Source organism: Cladophialophora immunda, assembly GCF_000835495.1.
Source record: "Cladophialophora immunda strain CBS 83496 unplaced genomic scaffold supercont1.3, whole genome shotgun sequence".
NCBI classification, from domain to species: Eukaryota; Fungi; Ascomycota; class Eurotiomycetes; order Chaetothyriales; family Herpotrichiellaceae; genus Cladophialophora; species Cladophialophora immunda.
Genome location: NW_015622543.1, coordinates 3,441,662 through 3,458,844, shown reverse-complemented (window position 1 = coordinate 3,458,844; position 17,183 = coordinate 3,441,662). Strand labels below are relative to the sequence as shown.

General features: G+C 53.1%; 7 protein-coding genes across 7 annotated transcripts; 4 read left to right on the top strand and 3 right to left on the bottom strand.

Moving 5' to 3' along the window:
• Window positions 1-360: 360 nt before the first annotated feature.
• On the bottom strand, window positions 361-2,699 carry PV07_05616 (tRNA-intron endonuclease). The gene is made up of 2 exons (XM_016392526.1): window positions 2,475-2,699; window positions 361-2,251 (listed from the first exon to the last, which is right to left on the bottom strand). Exon 2 carries the CDS (start codon window positions 2,240-2,242, stop codon window positions 593-595), a length of 1,650 nt encoding a protein of 549 aa, XP_016250045.1. The 5' UTR covers window positions 2,243-2,251; window positions 2,475-2,699; the 3' UTR covers window positions 361-592.
• On the top strand, window positions 2,644-4,042 carry PV07_05615 (H/ACA ribonucleoprotein complex subunit 3). The gene is made up of 3 exons (XM_016392525.1): window positions 2,644-3,034; window positions 3,086-3,135; window positions 3,195-4,042. Exons 1-3 carry the CDS (start codon window positions 2,907-2,909, stop codon window positions 3,209-3,211), a joined length of 195 nt encoding a protein of 64 aa, XP_016250044.1. The 5' UTR covers window positions 2,644-2,906; the 3' UTR covers window positions 3,212-4,042.
• On the bottom strand, window positions 3,280-4,772 carry PV07_05614 (uncharacterized protein). Its single transcript, XM_016392524.1, has one exon. The coding sequence runs from the start codon at window positions 4,694-4,696 to the stop codon at window positions 3,350-3,352; it is 1,347 nt and encodes a 448-aa protein (XP_016250043.1). The 5' UTR covers window positions 4,697-4,772; the 3' UTR covers window positions 3,280-3,349.
• A 501-nt stretch (window positions 4,773-5,273) lies between these two features.
• PV07_05613 (uncharacterized protein) lies at window positions 5,274-7,199 on the bottom strand (the record flags this gene model as incomplete). Its single annotated transcript, XM_016392523.1, has 3 exons — window positions 5,274-5,602; window positions 5,658-6,524; window positions 6,575-7,199. 3 exons carry the CDS (start codon window positions 7,197-7,199, stop codon window positions 5,274-5,276), a joined length of 1,821 nt encoding a protein of 606 aa, XP_016250042.1.
• A 1,606-nt stretch (window positions 7,200-8,805) lies between these two features.
• PV07_05612 (uncharacterized protein) lies at window positions 8,806-10,489 on the top strand (the record flags this gene model as incomplete). The annotated part of the gene is made up of 3 exons (XM_016392522.1): window positions 8,806-8,852; window positions 8,922-9,505; window positions 9,588-10,489. Exons 2-3 carry the CDS (start codon window positions 8,971-8,973, stop codon window positions 10,487-10,489), a joined length of 1,437 nt encoding a protein of 478 aa, XP_016250041.1. The 5' UTR covers window positions 8,806-8,852; window positions 8,922-8,970.
• Window positions 10,490-11,133: 644 nt separating this feature from the next.
• Window positions 11,134-13,170, top strand: PV07_05611 (uncharacterized protein; the record flags this gene model as incomplete). The annotated part of the gene is made up of 4 exons (XM_016392521.1): window positions 11,134-11,635; window positions 11,704-11,820; window positions 11,896-12,160; window positions 12,216-13,170. 4 exons carry the CDS (start codon window positions 11,134-11,136, stop codon window positions 13,057-13,059), a joined length of 1,728 nt encoding a protein of 575 aa, XP_016250040.1. The 3' UTR covers window positions 13,060-13,170.
• A 734-nt stretch (window positions 13,171-13,904) lies between these two features.
• PV07_05610 (uncharacterized protein) lies at window positions 13,905-15,715 on the top strand (the record flags this gene model as incomplete). The annotated part of the gene is made up of 3 exons (XM_016392520.1): window positions 13,905-14,230; window positions 14,316-14,494; window positions 15,177-15,715. The coding sequence occupies 3 exons, from the start codon at window positions 13,905-13,907 to the stop codon at window positions 15,713-15,715; spliced, it is 1,044 nt and encodes a 347-aa protein (XP_016250039.1).
• Between the last annotated feature and the right edge of the window lie 1,468 nt (window positions 15,716-17,183).

Below are 17,183 nucleotides of genomic sequence, written 5' to 3'. Positions count from 1 at the left end.
GCGTCCGGCCATCTTTCCATGGAGAGGCCCGGTCCAGAAAGGCGATCCATCTATGGAGCTTGAACCATTATATGCACCTCCCCCGGCTTCTCCCCCTCCTACAGAGTCCGAGTTCCTTGCACGAATACATCGTCCTTCGCTAATGCCGCATTCTCTCGTCCACCGTTACCTGGGGGATTTCCTCCTTGGGTTCTTACGCTGAGCAAGTCAAGGGCCGCAAGTTCCGTGTCAGGCAAAGGTCTCTTGGGCCGTGGCATCCCTCAGGACAGCTCCATAGGCTAGCTCACAGAGGAATTTGCATGGCCCTAGAGGAATAGACACACGGTCGAAACGAAGCATGGGGCTCCAGGAAATAGACACTTTCCCTGTTCTAACATCATTGTGATCATTCATGTCCCTACCTAAAAACAGGTCTCCCCTGGGTATCTAAAGATTCATATATTCATTCCAAACCTTCATGTCCGATAAAAAGCGCTTTTTGGGGTTTCCCCGTCCGTGTGTCCTTCCTTGCATCGACATTTTGCGTAAAAAAAAGGAGGTATATTTTTATTCCTCGCCATTCATCATCGTAGGTCACTCCAAGGTCTCAGTCTCAATCTCGACTGCGGTTCGGCGTCCACCTCCTCACATTGACATCCCGGATCTTGTACCTGGAAAATAGCCAGCCTATATCGACATCCTTGCGCTTCTTGGCGTCTTTCAGCGGCGGCGGGACATCCACGTAGCAGAGCACCAGCTGTTTATGTACCTGTGCCTGTACCCGATTAATCCCGTGTAACCACCACCAATTCTTCTTGCTTGTTCTCCTTTCGGTGGCTTTCCGCTGCTCCGGCGACGCTGATTGTGTCCAGAACGGATCGGTGTACGAGGGGATGATGACAACTGCAAACTCGGCGTGGGAGAAGGCCGGGCCACGGTTATACAGGAGATAGTCGGTGGAAAATTTGACGCCGCTGCGGACAACCCAGCCTAAGGAGCGGTAGTGGTGGTACACTGCGTAGGAAATCATGAAGGGGTCGTCCGGTTCGGCTGGGACAGACAGTGACCGGGGAGGGTGATATGAATGGCGTCGGAAGAGGGAGAGAAGAGATGTCGGAGGGAGGATCGTGTTGCTGTCATCGCAGTAGATATCGAGGACGCCCAGGGCGTAGGAGAGGAAAAATGCCTCTTCGAGTGAAACATTCAGGTGTTCCTGGTTTTCTTGCTGGACGGGCTTTTCGCTCTCCGGTTTTGCATCCTCAAGTGGAGACGTGCCGGGACTCTTGATGGGTGATATCACAGGGGAAGTCAGGTCAAATTCGCGGGCTTCGATGGTGGGCGAGAATCGGACTGTTTTGGTTCTCTGCAGTCTCTTCACCGGCCGACCTTCAACCTGACTAGTATCTGAGCAGGTGGATGTGGGCGGCGGAGTTGGGATCCCATTCGCCTCGATTGCTTTTTTCCACTCCTCGAATCCTTGGATTGAGCCGTTCTCCTTGTTGTCTTCTTCAACATCAGGCGTCGCAGTCCCACTAGCTGATTCCAGTACACTGCCAATGTCACAGATATTTTGAGCATTTGTTTTGAGGACATTTTCCGTGAGAACGCCGTTAATGTCGCCGTTCAAACTCCCGTTCCGAGGCAGTTGGTCCAATCTGGGTCTGTCGGATGCGTGAGTTACATTGACAATAACGTCGCCGTTCTGCTGTGATTTTTGGACTGGTTCTTGCTCAATGGCACCATCCACCTGGCCCACCCCATCACCGTATTGCTGCGACTCTTCTGATAACTTTTGATCGATCTCTTCTTGCTCCTTCCGTGCCCGTTCTTGCTTCAACTGCCTCCTCTGCTCCCTGCGAGAGGCTGTGTTCTCTTCGGCTGTCCGACCTTTCTTCTGTCTATTCTCTAACCAATTCGGCTCACTTCGGCTGAGGCTACCTCTTCCAAAGAAACCCATTTCCCAGAGTTTACGTATCGTCTCCGGGTCGGTGACGTGGATGGAGGAAGTGGCCGAAGAGAAGTAGCCATTGTACGTCGGACGGGTTGGCGGCGAAAGAACTTGGACGAGGTACGAGAGGGCGATAGCAACCAACGACAATGGGTTGTGGGGGATCAGAACAGGGAGTGGATGGACTTCGATGGGCAGCAGATGGCGATGGATCTGAGTATAGTTTGGTCTCTTGGGCCGCCTCGGAGGCTTCGAGGAAGGTGGTCTCGTTGACGAGGCCTCGTCGCTCACGGGAGTTGTGGGAGTTGAGGCCATGATGGATTCCTTGTTCAAGGTCAGCCTTGTTGGAATTTTCACATGTCTCAAAAGACAAATTCAGAGCCAGCAGTCAAAGGTCGGTCCCTCAGATACCGTTGTAGTCTAATACACGAAGCCCACATCGGAGAGAAGCTGAAATCAAAGTGCAACCTCCTCGGCAAGCAAGAGTGTCATCGTCGGGAAGATGGAAAATATTATGTGGTGTGATCCAGGGATTGGGCATACTCACTTTCGTATCCGGTCTGCCGTGTGGTAGAGAGGGAAAAGGAGGATTCAAGGTCAGATGAAACGGTCCATCGCAAGCCGCCCTCGTCGGTGGAGGGGAACAGTCGTACTGCACCAGACGAGCGTGCAAGTCACTCAAAATGGAAGTGTTCTTGTCAAATCGTAGTTACAATCGGCCTGGTTGGGCGCTGGAAAAGGCCTCACTCATCAAGCTTGGGGCTGGTCAAACTTATTGCAGTTTTCGGTGAGTTCGCGGGGAAATCTTTGGCGACGGAAATTTTGGGCGCGGCGGGTGCTTTGCCTGGTTCTGAAATTTCTCCAACACAAAAAAAAAGGGCACCCAACCACGGTTCTGCGATTTTGAATCACATCTACCCACCTCGTACAGCAGACTGCTCGAAACATAATCGCCAGCAAATTCAACAGCACACGAAAGATGCATCTCATGTACACCGAAGACCCTGCTACCGGCAGGCGAATCTACACGTTGAAAAAGGTCCTCGATGGCACCGTCACAAAGTCCGCCCATCCTGCGAGGTTTTCCCCAGACGACAAATATTCGAGGTAACACATACCGTCTCCTGGATGAGGGAATGACTCTGACGCGACTCTTAGACACCGAGTGACTCTGAAGAAGCGATATGGGTTGCTTTTGACGCAGCAGAGTATGTTTCGTGATCGCGCCATCTGACCTCGGAGAGCACGACGATTGATTTGTTCGCAGATAACGAAAAGAAATGATGGGTTTCTATACAGGCGTTTTGGGAGTGCGGCGTCGTCGCGAAAGGGCCAGAGAAGGGGAAAAGACATCCAGACAAGATTTGGGGATATCATTATCATACGGCGCAGTCAATACACTCTTTGACAAGTTCAAGTCTCCTACCGCTTTCTCGAGTTGACATTTCGACCAGCCCCTACCCTGGGCCGTCCCGCGGTATGACCTCTGTCGCCTGACAGGATGCCGGGCAGGATATCCTCATCCATCAGATCCTTCTCTCTCCTGGTATCCCTCTTCATCTTCGCCATGGCTCTTACGTACTCCTTCTGATCTTCTGCCAAAATCAGATCATTGCCCCATCCGCTCTTACCTCCTCCCCCGTGCCTCGGCCCTTGCCATTTCTGATTTGCGCTCCCACTCGTGGGTTTGGGGACTGAAAAGACATTGCCTTTGTTGTTCCATTGCATATTCCTCTTCAGATGCAGCTTCACTTCTCCTTTATCATTTGTTGTACACGTTACCCTGGTCAGTGAGGGTTTCCCGCACCGCGAGCAGAACTGTTTCGACATGTCTTTGGTGGTGGAGAAACATGCGTGACACCGCAGGATGAATTGCTTGATCTGGGAGATCCGTTGGCAGGTCTTGGTGGAGATGAGGTTTAGGTTCATTTGGAGGAGAACGTTTTGCATGGCGAAGTCGCCGGTCATGGTGGCTACCTGGAGATGTTTGGGTGAAGATTTAGACGCTCCGCTGCTGGCGGACTCGTCCTGGGCTTGTCGGCGTTTGATGTTGGAAGGGGTGATCCATCCTTCGTCGGAGTCTGAGCCTTCGGACTCTATTGGTTGTGTGGATGATATCCCTGTCTGGTGCTGCTCTGAAGGTGGCGTTGCTGCCTCTGTGGTTTCGTCGTTGACTTCGATGGCTTCGCCTGCTTCTGCTCGTTCCCTATGGGCTTCTGCCTCCTCGAGCCTCAGGTTATCCACCTTTTCCTCAATAGAATCCAGCGCATTTTCTGCTTCCTCTTGCACATCCTCCACGACATCCTCTGTGTTCGGAGTCTGATCTTGACCGTCCTCTGCCTTCACCTCATTCTGCGGTGGCGGAGGCGCCCCATTAAGTCTTTTCTGTCCCGGTGTCGTCCTCAGCCTCCAGTCACCTCCATTCCTTTCGCACTCGATCTCGTACGCCAGCGCCAAAATCTCAAAATCCGTGTGACTGAGCACGGCGCCGTCGCCCGTCTTGCGCGCAAAGTCCTTCACGATCTTCACACTCTCGGGATTCGGCGACCGGACGGTCAGAAAGGGCTTGTAGAGTGTTTCGACCCTGTTCCTTGCCTCCTCGGCTTTGATTTCGGCGAGGACAGAGGGCGTGGTCACCAGGACATGGCCGTGGGCGAGGAGGGTGGAAATCCCGGGCGTGTTGAGCAGGAGAGGCGAAGCGTCGAGGATTATGGTGTGCACGGGTTTTTTCTCCTCAGTTCCCGGCGGTACAGAGGAAGAGTCGGTCATGCTGGAAGTGCTGGTTGAATTTCCGCGATTTTTGGTAGACTCGCTCACACTGGCGTGGTGGCATGTAAAGCCAGGCTTGTGGGCTCGAAATTTCAAATTACGAGCACATGCAAATACGTCAGTCACAGCAATACGGTCAGTCCAGGCCCATGCACGTGCACGTGATCTGACGACGAAATCCAATTGTGGCTCGCCGTGTCTTTCTGTACTTGTGCGACTTGAACTTGCTATATGTTTTGCTGATGTCTTGGATGATTCTAGAGCATGGTCATAATGGTCATGAATTGTATGTTGTACAGCAGGCGCGAGTGTAGCACAACTGCGCCTCTTCACTCTTTCTTTTATCTTATCTTTTTTTCTTCTCAACACATAAATCATGCTCAATGCGCCACAGGCATCAGCTAGACCCAACCCCTTCCGAACGAGAAACCAAGTGGGATCGAAGCATCCACAGAAGACGTGAACAATCTACTGTGGGGCAATCCCAAAGTCCGCAGCGGAAGAACCCAACACCTTTTCAGTCCATGAGAGACGAAACTCCAGACCGAATGACGAAACGAACATAGCGTCCCAACACTTATCTTACCATTCCGCTTCCCATCCGTGGCATACTCTGTCTTCTGACAAACTCGGCCTGGCTTGTCCTCCTTGAGTTTAGATCTCTTGATGCGCCTGTATTCGTCCTCGAGAGCCTTCTAGACTCCGAGGTTCCTGAAGCAGAAGGCAAGTACGAGAGGCGACGCCCTTCATTATCGGCACGCGCATCTGCAAGGGACTGCGCGAAGGGTGATCTCTTCCGAAGGGTAGGACCATAATAGTAGATGACGTAGACGGCGAGGACGAGGAGGGTGGCAATACAGGCAAGAATGGTGCAAGCATAGTTAAGATGACGGCGACCTCCAATATCTGCGGGACTCCAAATTAGTTCCCAACGTTTCTCAAATGGAACAGTCATACTCACTTGTAAAGAACGGTGTAGCAGGAATAGTAAGCACACCAGCAAGGAAATCTCTCGACCATCCGTTACCGCCAGTGGCAGACGCAGAGTAGGGACCGTAGGCGCAGATCATATAGTCAATAGTAGCCATGTAGATGGCATAGTTTGCTAGACCCACAAGCGCAGCAAAGATCATAGAGCCGATCCAGTGGATTGGAGGTCCTTGAATTGTCCAGGCAAACCCAAACAAGCCAATTGGCAGGCAAGGAGCCGTCCACAGCAGCCACCAAAGCCGAGATTCATATTGAGCTTTCTCGTTGCCGGGCTTGGACTGTCTCTCGTGAATGTTGCGCTTGATGGCTGGAATGAAGGAGATCCAGGCAATAATGTATCCAATTCCCAGGGGCAGAAAGGCCAGGCCAACTGCAAAGACCGCAAAGTTCCATTGCGCGTATACCAGGGAGAAAGACTGGATGAACATGAAGATGAGTGCGTCGCTGAACCCACTGAGGAGCGATAGTGTGAGAACAATGGGCTCTGTAAGGAACATTTTGAACGGCCGGATCCAGGTGATGAGAATTTCCTTAACGGAGAAACGGTCTCTGAACGGTTCGAGTTCGTTCGGGCCCCAGATGTTCTCACCCGTGGCCTTGCGCCTTCTCTTTGCAATTCGATCCATCATGATGGTCGAACGTGTTTCCGGGACCAGGAAGAAATGACAGGCCTGGACAAAGCCGCCGAAGATGAGCTGGATCCAAATCGTCCACCTCCAACTGCTGACATATTGTTCAACGAACCCACCGACGATGGGACCGAGGACGGAGCCAAAGACAGAGGAGAAGACCACATAAGCAACGGCGTATTGCTGGTTATCGGAATCCCACATGTCGGCTGGGAAAGGATTAGTGATATGAACAATAAGTTGAGTGTGAAAGACTAACCAATCATTCCCAGGGTTACCGAACCTCCAGCAGAACTGAGACCACCCAGAGCTCTTCCAACCATGACGGAGGCGAAGTTAGGGGCCAGGGCGACGGGGAGCTGCCAAATATTGACCAGCGTCAACGAGAGCTGAAGAATAGGCCATCGGCCAAGTTCCTCGCTCCACGGAGCCCACAACTCACAGCCGAAGGCATACAGCACCAGGAATATCATGGCACCACATCGTGCAGCTTGTTCACTGACATGGAATTCTTGCGAAATACCTTTCAGGCCGTTGGAGTAAAGGCTAGTGTTGAAGTTCATGGACAGTTGGACCAGGAAGATAACGGTGAGGATTGTCCATTTCTTCCATTCGGGGAAGGCATAGCCCAGCTCGCTATAGCAGTCCTCTTCGGTGATTTCGATCTTGTCAAAAGTTTCGGGTTCGGGTTCGTCTTCGGCCTCCTTTTCGGCCTTCTGTTCAGCTAATGTGCTGCCAACGTGCTCGGTTTGTTGCTGAGCATCGTCATCTGGCTTCACGGTAGATGCTCTCTCCCATTCTCCAGTTTCCTCTTGGGCCTCGGGTGAGGTCTCGGTCTCTGCTGTCGGGATATTGAATTGCGGATGGCGTTCATGGGGTGCCATGATGGGTAAAAGATGCGATCAATGCCCTGTTGTGGCTCACCCACACACAAAAATGGAAGGATGAATAATTTGTCCCAAGGTCGCGTCAGCAACCTGCAACGGGGAAATCTGGGGGGAATGGAGCAAGTATATACAAATTATGTCTCATGGATAAGGATGGGACAATGCCACCACAAGGGCACCGTGGGCACCTCGGTCAACAAAGGGGTCCTGGGCAGTGAAAATGTGATGAGCTATGATATCAACAGTATCCATCTGATAGCCTCGAAGTGGAGCCGGAGGATGGCGGTTCGAATGAAAACTCACACCTCTGCACAATGACGAAGGCACGGTCATGGTCAGCTTTCTAGAAACACCCTGGCCTGGTCAGGCGCGACCTGGAGGGCGGGAAGGTGGATTGTGGGGAGGCGATATCCCTTGCCATCCATCCCTTGATATTGTTCATTTGTGACTTCCAGGCTCTTTTCAGTTTGCTGGATATGCAGACCATGTGCCGGACACGAGGCCAAAATGGCGGAAGTTAGAACAGAGATAGGAGGCGGAAATCCCTCTTGCCTTGGTGTTGCCTTGCCCATGTGGAAAGGCTGGAGCAGGCTGCGTGGCTTGATGATGGGATCTATGGTCGATCTCCCTGCCCGCCGGTCGAAGTCCATGATGGCGGCGATGGCGTTATTGGTGGCATCTGGTGGCATCTGGTGGCACAGGGTGGTGTCTGGTGGTATCAACCATGAGATGACGTCGATGGCTCGCTCTTCAGGCACCATCTCTGCTACCAGACTTTCCGCCGTGTGAACTTAGCGTAAGGCCGGAGGTCTTGGGAGAAACAAGCAATGATCTGCTCGGGAATCGGCCATGATCTGTGTTGGAACTTGGAAGTGGTTGCCGACCAGGTTCCCCCCGAGTGAGGACGACGATGATTGCCGTTTGCCGTCCTCTACTCACTCGCATTTGGCGCGAGCCGAGTGGTTGACCATCCTGATGCCCATCCTGAGCGCGACGTAATCTGACAAAAGGCATCTCGACGCTTCTTGGCCAATAAAGATGAGGTAAATCGACACCGAGCGCACTTCGACGCTCACCCGAACCTACGCCGCTTTTAAACACCATTCGCCTCCTATTCAGCTTTAACTCACCTTCGATGTACCTTTGACTTACCTATAATTCGCTCTAGGCCTACCCCTTCCCTATTTGACAATAACTTCTACTCCCGCGCTAGACTAGGATACTAGTCCCTAGTAGGCAAAATCACTAACTACCCTATTTTTAGGCCCTTCTATCCTCTCGACTTTCTCGTATGTCCCTTCTCGTTCCCTCCATCTATGACGGGGTCTACCTACCTAGTCTAGTACGAGATCTTAGGAGGTCTTTTGTAAATCTTCATCTCTTCTGCGCTCTCCCTAATCTTCTACGTCCCCGAAGTCTTAGACAACTGTCACGCACAAGGGGGACATTTCGCCTTTTTCGCTTCTGCCGGAACTCACACAAAACAAATCACCACCACACTATGCACCCCTCAAGTGGACGTTTCTCAATCTCATATCCTTTGTCGCGGACTTTTCGGACCACCTGATCCCCCGCAGCTTTTTTTCAAGCCTTCATGGGACAGGTCAGGAAAAGCTCGTCTCGGTCCCGTCTTGGGTGTTTGACCTGTCGGTAAGCTATTGCTGAGCCCGCCCCCTCCCCTCGGTGGCCACCTCGCGGAGAGGGCTGATGCGCGTCAAGGGTTCGACATGTCAAGTGTGACGAAACGAAACCAATCTGCCGACAATGCATGGTGACAGGACGCACCTGTGATGGCTACGCTGTCATTGTCCAACCACGCGAGGCTCTCTCGCTCACGTGGAAGCCTCCGGTGACCGTCGTTGGAATGGTGTTGTCAACCCTGCCACACGACGAGAAGCCGTGGGGACTGGGGCTCCTTTGTCTCGATGCCTTTCGTTCTCAGGTCATCAGCGCACTTTTCGACGACCCTTCTCGACGCCTTGAGCGCCTGATCCTGCAGGCACTTAACCAGGAGTCGTGCGTGCGCCACGCCGCGGTCGCGCTCACAGCCCATCAGCTCCAGGCCTCGTCGCGGTGGCCAGCTGGCGGGAATGGTGATGGTGCTACGAATTTTGGCCTCAATTCCTACAGCCTCTCCATCCGAGATCTGCGGAAGCTATTGCTGCGGCCGCCCGATCGACACGCCGCCGAGGTCGCCTTGGTATGCGCTCTGCTGGGCATCTGTTATGAACTCGCGCAGGGCGCCTACAACGGGGCACGACTCCATTTGGAGAATGGTCTACGTGTCTGTTCGTCCTTGTCTGGTGAGAGCTCAGTGTCCCCCCCCTTTCTTCCTTTACATCCTTTATATACCAGCCGCCTTCCTCTTACGTGTAAGGTCAACAGTCGACGACGACATCTTCCACGAATTTGCGCGCCTTGACGTCCAAGGGTCTACATTTATCGAAGGTTGGGTGCCACGGCTCACGCCACTTCTTCCCACCAACACCACCGCCGCTGCCGACAATGACGACGATGACTACGACGGAGATGGAGTCCGTTTTGATTCCCTGGAAACTGCCCAACGCTACCTCTATGCATGTCTAAGTCGGCTATGGTCGTTCTTAAGGGGCACTCTTGACAATTCCCACCGCTATTGGAATCCGGACGATCGGCCTCCGCATATTGCGAATCAAAGCCGGAATCTAGTGGCCCGTTTACAGCGGTGGGAGCTGATCTATGACGAGTTTGTGAGCCGCCTGGATAGATTTCCAAACACGTACACCCAAGCACACTCAAACCTTCTTCGCATTCATCACCAGACCGCCCAGGTCTACTTGGCGACGGCACTCTCTCCTGACGAGCTCTGCTACGACGATCATGACGATTCATTTCGCCTCATAGTTTCGTTGTCTCGGTCGCTCCTGCACCACCGTCAGTCACATGCGATTCCCACCCTATTTTCCTTGGGGCTAGGGGTTGTCCAGCCCCTGTTCTTTACCGCCACGCGATGTCGGAACCTCTGGGTCCGGGACGAAGCGATTGAGCTGTTGTCGGCAGTCCCGTGTACTGAGGGCGTGTGGAATGCTCCCGCCATGACCAAAATCGCCGCCGTCGTCAAAGACTTGGAAGAACGTGACCTCGACCGAGCCTTCCTCGAGCAGCACCGTATCCCCGAGGCGAAACGAGTTCACTCGACCAGCACCGACATCGATCCTCGGCGACGTTCTTCTGAGGTGCGATGTACGCGGCTGCCCAGTGGTCGAACGGGGGCGTGGGAGCATCACTTCTTCCAAGTCTGCTGGTGATGACCATCGTGGCCAATGGACAAGCGCCAGTAGACACGCCATCCACCGTGTATGGACGGCCAAATTGGACCATGATCTGCATACAGCCCTAGCCTCGGAAATTGCGCCCTTCGCACCTCAGCCGGGCCAAATGGAACTCTCCTAGAGCAATCGGTCTTACATGGGTACAATTAGCGTCTTCGTTAAGCTGCAATACCGTGGGAAAGGCTACCCTCACCAAATGTAAACCCCTCTAACCCACCTTGGCGACACAGGACCCATGGAAACACCAGCCATTGAGCGACTTAGGATTGAGGTGCTCCTGGATTGGGAGACAATCCACTCTTTAACGCTGGTGCCTGGCCAGATCTTTAAGGAATCCTATCCTAATCCGCAACAGTTTGACGGCATGGCGAATCAGGTAGAAGCAGTGGGACCTCACACCTTCTCGACGGCATCACGTCCACTTTCACAATATGTATTTGAGTCGGTACTCTTCTCGTGGGACGAGGCTCGAGAGAGGCATCTCTAGAATTCTATCGCCCATTCAGAATCAGGGGCTTTGATTCGAAATCTTTCCCCTGTGGCCATTGAAAGCACAAGAGCACCTAAAGTATTCCTTAGTTCGACCTCCCGCACACCGGAGTACGCAGCGAGCCTGAGGGATGCGACTCGTCAACTTGGCAACGTGGCTAGGATTCGCCCAAGTTGGGTTGAGCGCCGCCAGCCAAGGGTTCGACACTTTCTTGGGAACGATTTTCGATGCAAAACTCAATCCGATGATCTACGCACCTCTGGATTACCACGACATTGCCGACGAGCTCTCCGCACTGTGCCAGAATTCGACAAACGGGTCGTTGCTGGTCGCAGCGCGTGTAGAGTCGATTCATGCCAACGAAGCCCTGTTTACATATTCATACTCGACGGATCCGAAGCAGACTGTCCAAGCCGACACCGTTTTCCGCGTGGGCAGCATATCCAAACTGTTCACTGTCTATACGATGTTGGTCTCTCAGAGCCACAGCATCTTCTCTCGGTGGATTGGAGACTTGATCCCGGAACTCGCCACATCCGAAACCTCGAGCGACACTCGCGAGCTTCCAGCAAAATGGTCAGAAGTCACCATTGGGGCACTCGCATCACACTTGGCGGGCATTGCTAGAGATTGTAAGGATGCTACCTTGCCACATCATCTGGTCTCTTTTGGCGTACTGACGCTCCCTCTTTTTTCCTAGACAATTCGGGTGACTTGGCCGCGCTTCCCAACAAGCCCAGCGGCCTCCCCAATATCCCGACGTCCGACCTCCCTAGATGTGCCAACGACAGCCACGTACCAAGTTGTTCTCGCTCAGGTTAGACGAACATGCCCAATGCCCTTTGCTAGTTTTGGCGTGCGAATACCCTCATCTGACTGGGATATGACACAGACTTCATGACTACTTTGAAGCAGCGAGACGCCGTCTTTAAGACGTTTCACACCCCGGCGTATTCGAACAATGCCTTTCGACTGCTCGGGTATGTCGTGGAGACAATCACAAATACGAGCTATGCCGCTGCCCTTCAACAGTTGGTACTAGATCCGTTAGGTCTGAACATGACCTTTGTACATCAACCACCGCAGGACGTCCGTGGCGCCATCCCCGGAGACACGACGAGCTCTGGCTGGTCCCAGGACCTGGGAGATGAGACACCGTAAGTGAAAATGTCGCGACCGGAGCAACCTAGTATTTCTTCTGACCGCCGGCAGCTCTGGGGGTCTCTACTCCACCGCCAGGGACCTGTGCTCCCTTGGTCTTGCGATCCTGAGCAATAGGCAGCTCTCATCCGGGGATACGAGGCGCTGGTTGAAACCGTGGACACATACCTCCTCACTATTCCTCTCGGTCGGCGCCCCATGGGAAATATACCGCGCCGAGGTTTCAGGCCGTGTTGTTGACCTGTACTGCAAATCCGGAAGCACTGGCGCCTACAACTCATGGTTAATCTTGGTCCCGGACTTTGGCATCGTCATTTCAGAACTGGTCGCCGCATCCGATACGGCCGGCGAGCTGCCTCTCTGTCTGGCTGACGTGGTCACGGCCCACACCCTCCGTACCATCTCTGATCGCCAAGCGCAGACTCGAGAGCTGCTGGGGTGGTACGGCACTGCCAATGTCACCAACGCGACGACGGGCGGTAGCACGTTGGAGTTGACACTTCCCTCGAAAGGGCCGGGTCTTGAGGTTCGCAGCTGGGTCAGCAACGGCGTTGATTTTCTGCAGGTCGCCAACGAATACTCTCGCTCCACTGGGAGTGGGAGTCTTCAGTCTGTGCGACTTTATCCCGCCATTATCGGCCGGGGTGGCAAAGAGCTGAGGTACCGCGCAGTCTTCCTGACTGAAGACAGCCCTGAGTCAGGCCTGAGCATTGTTCAATCTCAGGGCATCCCTCGCCTCTTTGGCCAAGCTACTGAAGCGTGGGACAATGTGGACGAATTAACATATGGCGGACAGCCTCTGGACGAGTTTATCTTCGAAGTGGGCCCGGAGAGCCGTGTTGCTAGTGTCAATGTCCCTGGGTTGAGGGTAACCATGGCTAAAAGGGAGGTTTAGAGCTTCGAAAAAATCCCCCCCGCGCTGGATCTCCGTCCCATCGGCGTCGAGTTAGTATCTGTGTTTTGGGTAGTACGTATGTGATTGAGGAGCTATGCCGAGAGATCTGTGCTGTAATTGTCTTACGCAGTGTGACCTGAAATCCGTTGCGGCCAATACTATGACGCCCTGCTGGTCTCCCTATAGGGAGGAGCATTTCGGCGCTGGCAATTGAGGCAGGACAATATCCATTAATTTTCTTGAAGAACAAGACGGGGACGCGCGTATGCGGCCAGTGTTCGACCTATAAATACTTCTGCTGTCACTGAAAGTGTCTCAGCACCTTTTCAAGTCAGTGGAATAAAGAGCCCAATGCTCTCGAGTGAAGACTCCGCCCCCTAGGAACTCAACGAGACAAAATGGATTAGAGTCAGAGCACGCCATTTTCCCCAATCGGATTGCTTCCACAGTTTGAACTGACACGATGGACCTCTATCCTGATTCGGTTCGATTCGCGAGGTTCGAGTCCGTAAACAAAGAAGTATCCGGCCACTATTCCTAACCAGGCATCTCCTAGACGACATGGCGAATCAGAGCCCTAAGACCAAGATTGTTGCCTATAACGTACAGGGCTGAGCAAAACTGGGTCTGTACCTGACTCCGTCTGTGCACCGACAGGAGCAATCCTTCACCTCTACGGTGGCAGTGCCAGGAGCTCCCATTTTCTCCTCGAAGCATACCCATGACATATAAGGGCTCTCAAGGCACCCTCGCCCTGGTAAACTTTTCCTCGTTGAATTAAGTCTTCGAAAAGAGCGTCGAGAGAAGCTGTTTTCCTTTTTTCTCCCCCAATCAGTCTGTTGTTCATGGGCAAGGAACCTGCTAAGGGAACTCCTCCAGGAGGCCAGGATATCCGGGGCTTCGTCACTATGCCAGTCGGTCAGTACCCCGTTCTCATAGATGACCAAAAAAATTTCACGGCTCACAGTGTTGCAAAATATCCAGATCAGCCACCGACTTATGACGCCGGCCCGCCTCGCGTCGCCATGCAGGCTCCGGGGCAAACGCCATACGATCTCCGAGTGTGCATCCCATTGGACCAGCTGCGCGACGTGCCTGGCCCTATTCAATGCCCGTGCTGTGGGTTTCAGGGTGTGACCAGAGTCGAGTATGTCGCTGGTCGACGAACCCGGTAGGTTTGTTATTTGGCCGGCACGGCCCCCGATATTCTACTCCTACTGTCATCTGAGAAGATATCTGACCTCCCGTGACCATAGACGATCAGCCGGACTCCTTTTCGCCGCCACGGTGGTCCTCGCCCCGGTTGCCTATCTCACCAACGGGACCAAGGATGTCCGCCACTTCTGTGCAAACTGTGGAGTGTGCGTCGCAGTCTGGCTGAATGAGAGAAACTCCCCAGGCCAAACTCACGTCATGGCATATCAAAACCGAGCTGGTACATAGGGCCTCACCGCAGCGTCCTTGGTGGGAGTGAGACACAAGGCAGGAAAAAACAGCACATTGCCACCAAATGCCAGAAAGCTGCAGCCGGACACAAACCCCTATCCTAGCGGAATCTGTCCCAACAATACGTCAACGAACATGGACGAGTCCCCTAATTCTAGAGGGCGGCGTCACCCTTGTCCCGAAGCAGGGTGTGCCCTGAGCAGGTTTCACTCCGCTTGGCCAAAGAAATCAGCTCTTTCCTGGTCCAAGACAAGAGGGCAAAATATATGTCACTCTCATTATGAGATTATGTCTACCTTCGGAAATTTGACTTGTATTTAATATCTACCCATTCCCGCTATCACATCAGTTGGGCCGCTAATTATATAACGTCCGAAGTACTCTGGCTATTAATGGCGCCATTACCTCTGCCCTCATTGGCAGGTTCGGCCGACAAGAAGGATGAAGGAAACTCCGTCATCTCGTGGGTAGTGAAGAGAGAAGGATTGAAGTGTAACGAACCATAACAATGGGTTGTCCTCGTTTATACATCTCTGTTGCCGCGGAGGATTTTTGAATTTCGTCTCCGGCCTCGTGTGCTGTCTATCCACTCTGCTTTGAGCTTGAATTCGGGCCTTGTTTCACCCCTAGAAAAAGTCAAAGACGAGGCCAGCACGCATTAACATTCGCAGAGTCGTTCCCGTTCCGAACAATTGTTTGCGGCAGCTTCTTGCACGATATCAGCGAAGTTAAAATCGTCTTCGTCCTGGCGTCTAGACATCCCTCAAACGCTGTGTTGGGTCTGGGTGCGTCTTGTCTCGATCCCGGGACCAAGAGCATCCTATATCTCCCGCTCGGAGTGTGGGAGATGCGTTCCACCACCAAGGCAGTCCTGGAGAGCCGATGGTGCACCTGTTCTTGGGCCCGGGACTTCCTACTGACCCTCAAAGCGTGGTTCGTGGAAAACACTTGGACACGGCTGGCCCACGACCACAGCTTCGTCGGGAATCGAACTGCAGAGCTGGCTGGGATCGCACAGCACCATGATGAAGACCTGGCGTACTCGGTTTTCTCGTCTCAAACTCGATCACGGAGCGTCCTGTACCCTCGACGGCGCGGGACTTTGACATTCGACTCCACGCCTATGGAGTTCAAGAGGAGGATGATCTCGACCCGTTTCCCCGCGCCTTACCGGGCTTTTACGACCTCGCCGGACACCCCTGGTGTTTGAACAGCTCCAGTGGAGATTCTGCGGCGGCTTGAGCATGGCGGTGCTGGCCGACTGAAGAAATAGATATACGCCGGAGACGTCATCGTCGCCACCACCACTCTTTCGACATGTCGTGTACGACATGGTTTTGTCGGTCGTCGAACATCCACGGTCCTTCTCAGCCATGCACGACTGCATCGTGTGTGACCTCCAAGCTGCATGTCCACCGGAACGCATCGCAGCGTACCTCGCTGTTGACTTCTATCTATGGCCAGAGGACTGGCCTTTCAAAATCGACCCGTTATGGTTCCGCCTCGTTGCCATCGCTGACACGAATGGCGAGGGAGACGGAAGATGACTCTCACTCCTATCTACCGGCCCCTGGACAGGCTGCTGTGCGTTCTAGCGCGTGCTTGCTAACGAATTCGATCCCCGTACAATAGGAATGAAGATAACGCTCTGAGTCTCGAAATCTGTTTAATACTGAACAGTTACCGGCGTCGGTCTGTGTGTATAGTCTTAGCCTTTAGTTGGGAAGGTCAAGATGGCTGAAGTTTAAAATGTCCAATAAACGGAGCTCCGCCTTTCACCGTCAGCGTTGTCTTTTCTTTTTTTTCAGACTACACAGAGATTCGTCACAACCACCAGTGACAAAGTCAAGTATTCTCCATATGTCAGCCACTCCTGTACTTTCACGCCTTGATGACCACCAGTCCAAATCAGATGGGCAGTTGCGATCTTTCCAAAGGAGGTTTCTTCGTTCCAATCCAATAACGCCCCCTCCAATACCCACTGGAGATGCCGCGCCAGAGCAAGTCCCCGGATATCCACTAGGAGACCTTCTCAATCTTTGAGATTGGGTGATAATAAAGCGGCTGCATTTCTTGACGGGGTGGAACGCAAGCGAGTCTCGCACCATGTCGCTGATCGTCAAGTCTGGGGAATCCTTAGGATGGTATTGCAATCGATGGTGGGTCATTCTAGCCCCCCCTTGAGTTGTGCTGCTCTGCACTCTCATTTGCCATGTGTCGCGCCTGCTCACATATGGCTGGAGCTCAGGACGTTCTAGATCTCGTCAACCCACCGCCTCCCTTTACCGCAAGGTTTGAGACGAACTAGACCGTGATGATCTCGAGACCACACTTGTCGTTAGATGACTCCCCAGAAGACTATTATGAACGGGACGCAGTCCTATTACTCTCTACCCATAACTAATGAAGGATGCCTAACACAGGGGAGCCCGTCGCGCAGTGGTAATAGAAAAGTAGGGGGCAAAGAGTACTTGAAGATTATGCAAGTCACTATCATCTTCGTCTCTGGAACCGAGGTAAGACGTATGAAAGCTTGTGGATGGGGTGTTACCCACAGCCCAAATTCACCACTTGCTCTCAACAGGCAAGGAACGCCAAGGGTATCTATCCAGCCCTTCAGCCACTTATGCCGGTCCTAATGAATATTTTCCCTATTTGGATAACATTTCCGTCGGGTT

Coding starts and splice junctions, on each gene's coding strand:
- PV07_05616 (XM_016392526.1), bottom strand. CDS start 2,242: ATGGCCTCAACTCCCACAACTCCCGTGAGCGACGAGGCCTCGTCAACG.
- PV07_05615 (XM_016392525.1), top strand. CDS start 2,907: ATGCATCTCATGTACACCGAAGACCCTGCTACCGGCAGGCGAATCTAC. Junction 3,035..3,085: donor CCAGACGACAAATATTCGAG/GTAACACATACC, acceptor CGCGACTCTTAG/ACACCGAGTGACTCTGAAGA.
- PV07_05614 (XM_016392524.1), bottom strand. CDS start 4,696: ATGACCGACTCTTCCTCTGTACCGCCGGGAACTGAGGAGAAAAAACCC.